This window comes from Pygoscelis adeliae, unplaced genomic scaffold (genome assembly GCF_000699105.1).
Source record: "Pygoscelis adeliae isolate BGI_AS28 unplaced genomic scaffold, ASM69910v1 Scaffold69, whole genome shotgun sequence".
NCBI lineage: Eukaryota > Metazoa > Chordata > Aves > Sphenisciformes > Spheniscidae > Pygoscelis > Pygoscelis adeliae.
In genome coordinates, this window is record NW_008825619.1 from 2,439,167 (window position 1) to 2,443,245 (window position 4,079).

The 4,079-nt window shown below is 38.5% G+C and overlaps 1 protein-coding gene across 1 annotated transcript in view; it reads left to right on the top strand.

The window, feature by feature from the left end:
- Positions 1–4,079, top strand: part of STS (steroid sulfatase (microsomal), isozyme S) — a 119,769-nt gene that overhangs the window by 26,763 nt on the left and 88,927 nt on the right. The window contains exon 2 of the mRNA XM_009333383.1: positions 3,673–3,825. Coding sequence (XP_009331658.1) covers positions 3,680–3,825 — 146 coding nt within the window. The 5' untranslated portion in view covers positions 3,673–3,679. The remainder of the gene's footprint in view (positions 1–3,672; positions 3,826–4,079) is intronic.

Sequence of the window (4,079 nt, forward strand, 5' to 3'; positions counted from 1 at the left end):
GACAAAATTGTTTTAAAAATCAGATAAATTATAGTCAGTTAATTTCTAAGATATTCCACTCATTTTTTTAGATTTCTTTCATTCTGGAAAATAAAATACAGCTACTACTGTGGTTTCCAACAGTAACTTTGCTCAGTAAAAGGAAAATTAATTTGCTCTGTTCATTAGTGGCTAAAGACCCTACACATATTCAAAAAGACTACTCTCCATAGCTCCATACCTTTGAATTAAAACACAATGTTTTTCTTGGACCAGTTGAGTTAAATCTTGGAATTACTGTTTGTAAAACTTGCAAAACAGTTAGCTTTGTGCCTTTAAAATGATGGTTTTATTAGTGGCAGGAGTATATATTTATAGGTTTTATTCAGACAATGTGAAGCTATTGCAGAGGCTTACGAAATCAAATTAGGCAGGTGAGATTTCAAAAAAATAAACTTTATTTAAACTGAAATTGTTTAAGAGAAAACTAGCTAGAAATGAGGCGTCAACACTCCGACAACATCAGTAAACCACAAGTTCAGGATGGTGTACAAGGAATTAATACTGCACAGCCAGCTTTAGAAATGAGGATCCAAAACATGCACAATCACTCACCTATAAGATGAGGGCTCTCAACCTTGAGAGTTGCCTTGGGCAGCATCCCAACCCAAGGGGAGAATCCCCGACTGCAGACCTGCTGCTCCAAGGAGGACCGACTCAACTTGCCCTCCGGCGGGGCTCCATTTATACCCTAGTTGTGTGAAATAAATGTGCACACGTCCTGAGCATCCATGCGACTCTGTATATAATGTCACCAACATATATGTCACCCTTTTCAGCATCCCTATTACCATGGTCCTTGAGACCCTCGCAGTCTGAACAGTGCAGTAGGAACGTAAGATACGGCAGCAGGTTGTTCCTATCCTATGGGTCAGTGTGTTAGTTGTTCTCTTGCAATGCATGGGAAGCTATTCACGCTTGTTTATCCTTTCAGGGAAGAAAGGTAAAGCTACTGCACAGATTAAAAGTCTGCACTGTGGCAGGTGCTATACAGCTTCATTAGTATGGTAATTTGATGAAGGGTTGGTTAGGTGCATCCCACCAAGCAGAACTTGGTTAGTGTTTCAGTCTTGGTTTGTCATGGTTTAACCCCAGCTGACAACTAAGCACCACCCAGCTGCTCACTCACTCCCCCCATCATGGGATGGGGGAGAGAATCGGAAGACTAAAAGTGAGAAAACTTGTGGGTTGAGATAAAAACAGTTTAATAAGTAAAGCAAAATCCGTGCAGGCAAGCAAAGCAAAACAAGGAATTCATTCACTGCTTCACATTAGCAGGCAGGTGTTCAGCCATCTCCAGGAAAGCAGGGCTCCATCACACGTAACGGTTACTTGGGAAGACAAACACCACCACTCTGAATGTCCCCCCCTTCCTTCTTCTTCCCCCAGCTTTATATGCTGAGCATGACGTCATATGGTGTGGAATATCCCTTTAGTCAGTTGGGGTCAACTGCTCTGGCTGTGTCCCCTCCCAACTTCTTGTACACCCCCAGTCTACTCGCTGGTGGGGTGGTGTGAGAAGCAGAAAAGGCCTTGACTCTGTGTCAGCACTGCTCAGCAATAGCTAAAACATCCCTGTGTTATCAACACTGTTTTCAGCACAAATCCAAAACACAGCCCCATACTAGCTACTGTGAAGAAAATTAACTCTCTCCCAGCCAAAACCAGTGCATTCTTAAAGTCTGTGTATGTATTTTCCATGTCTGAAATGAAGTAGTTTCCTTCCCATGAGGTAAACCAGGTAATGATCTGTTGCCACAGTAATAAGGCTGGGATCTTCAGGTGTTGTCAGCTGGAGTCTAAACCAGAACTGTTGTCATCAAAGTGAGGTCAATGAGGTCATAAATGTATATGTTAAGCAGTAAAAATCAGCTAATGTACTTATTAGTGTTTTATCTGTATGTGAACAAGCACTAAAAGAGTTTAAATCCTCTTTGCACCTGTACTTTCTGACAGAATGGCAATAATGAAGGTTGGGGATCAGAAGTCCCAGTCTGTCTTGGTTGATCCCCACTATCTTGATCTGTACTAGCTTGTGTGAGTCCCAAGTCTTATCTGCGCAGGCTCTCCTTTCCAATCAGTTCCCTTCATCTTCCTTAATCATAACTCCTCAGTTCTTTCATCCCAGACACTCCCAGTTCTCTCACCTCTTTTCCTTGATTTGTTTTCCTTTCCATTGTCATACTATCCCTTCCAGTTTCTTAAACCCTCTACCATTTCAACCTGCAATTCTCATTCCAGCTGGGTTTCAAGCTTCCCTTCTTGCTCTTTATTCAAGTCAGTGCGAGCTCTTCCAGTTCTGACTACTTCGTCTTTGCTACAGATACTTTTACCCACCACACCTCACTGATTTAAGAATCTGTCTCCCTTGATGTCTAGTCTCTTTGTACCAGCTCTTCCAGTTCTGGCTTCTTTATCTTCTCTCCAGCTACTTTTATCTACCATAACTCGCTGATTTACAATTTTTTTCTTTCTTGACCTGCTGTCCCCATTCTCTCTGGAATTTCTTGTTTCTAGGTCCTTTTTCTACTCTTTCACTTTCAAATTTCTACCTCAGTCTTGGTTTACTCCGCTTTCCTTCTTGTCCCAGCATAATCGAGAGTGCAGGTGTGACTCATGTCTCATCTGCATTTGAAAAAGGCTGCCCTGCATCCAGAAAAGGTGGGAGTATTACTAGGGGCAAAAGAGAGAGAGTCTCTGTTCTTTTTTGATGTGTATACCTGGCACAGTCCATCACAGCCTAGAGGCACTGAATTTCAGCCAGGGCATAGTCAATGCAGTTTAAAACAGAGATATGACAAGTCCCTGTTTAGGTAAAATAGTATTCATAGCATGCACATCTGCAATAGACTGTACTTTTATCATAAAAGCATATAGTGGTGTGTAGTATTGTGTACAATACATTGTTCTTCCTGTTTTAAGTTGGATATAGCATGAGCATTGTTTATAGAACATTGTGATAGGATATCAAATATTTTTACATAATTTTGCTATAGGCCCTGATATTTAAAACGTTTATAAAGAGCTTTTTCTTAAACATTCCTTTCAATAATTTGGCAGTGCATCCTTTCATCCCCTTTGCCATAATACTTATTCCTGTCAAGAAATGCCAGCAGATATTTTTTTTTTCCCTTGCTGAAGAGAAAATGCTGAAAATACTTCATAGCAGAATTGATGAACTTTTTTTCTGCAATGAACCTTGGAAATTTTGGTCCTAAATGATTTTAGTTTCTGTGTTCCTCAAATCAAATTTATAGCTAAAGAAAAAAAAAAAGAAAAGCCTTATTTGCTCTTATGATTTACTGCTGTGTAGTGTATCTGTGTATGCAAAAGTATTGTCACTGAGGTTGTCACTGGTTCTTTGTTTGTCATTATTTAAAGGCTTCATCTGTGTAAAGGTGTGGAAGGAAAGATTAGCTATGTACTAAAAGATGCATGTTTATTTTTAAAAAATATGACAGAGAAAATAATAAGCCTTTTGAGAAAAAAAAAGCCAAATAAAAATATACAATCTAATTTTCTTTTTCTCTTCTATTATACAATCCGGGGCTATAATAGGCTTAGATTAAATTAACAGTCAAATGAAAAAACCATCTTTATCTATTATGTTTTCCACCTGTTCTTACACACCAGGAAGAAGATGAGACTCCATTTATTTCTAGTAATTTGCCAGTGTGTCATAAACAGTGTCAGTACCCACCATGCTTCAAATCCCAATGTCATTTTACTGATGGCTGATGATCTTGGTATTGGAGACCTGGGATGTTATGGGAACAGAACCTTAAGGTATGATGATACATTTGGGGGACTCACAGCTTTATATTTTTATTTTTTTGTATTTAGTTATTTTTTTTAAATTTAGTTTTTTTATATTTTAGTTTTTTAGATTTGTAAAGTTAAAAACACCAAAACATTCAGAGATTTGATTAGGTTCTTTATAAGTAACCAAAGTTAACCACCTTTCTAGAGAATAGAATATTCGATCTTTGTTTTCTTTTCTTAATAAGAAAAAAAGACTTTTCTGAGGTATTTAGGTATTT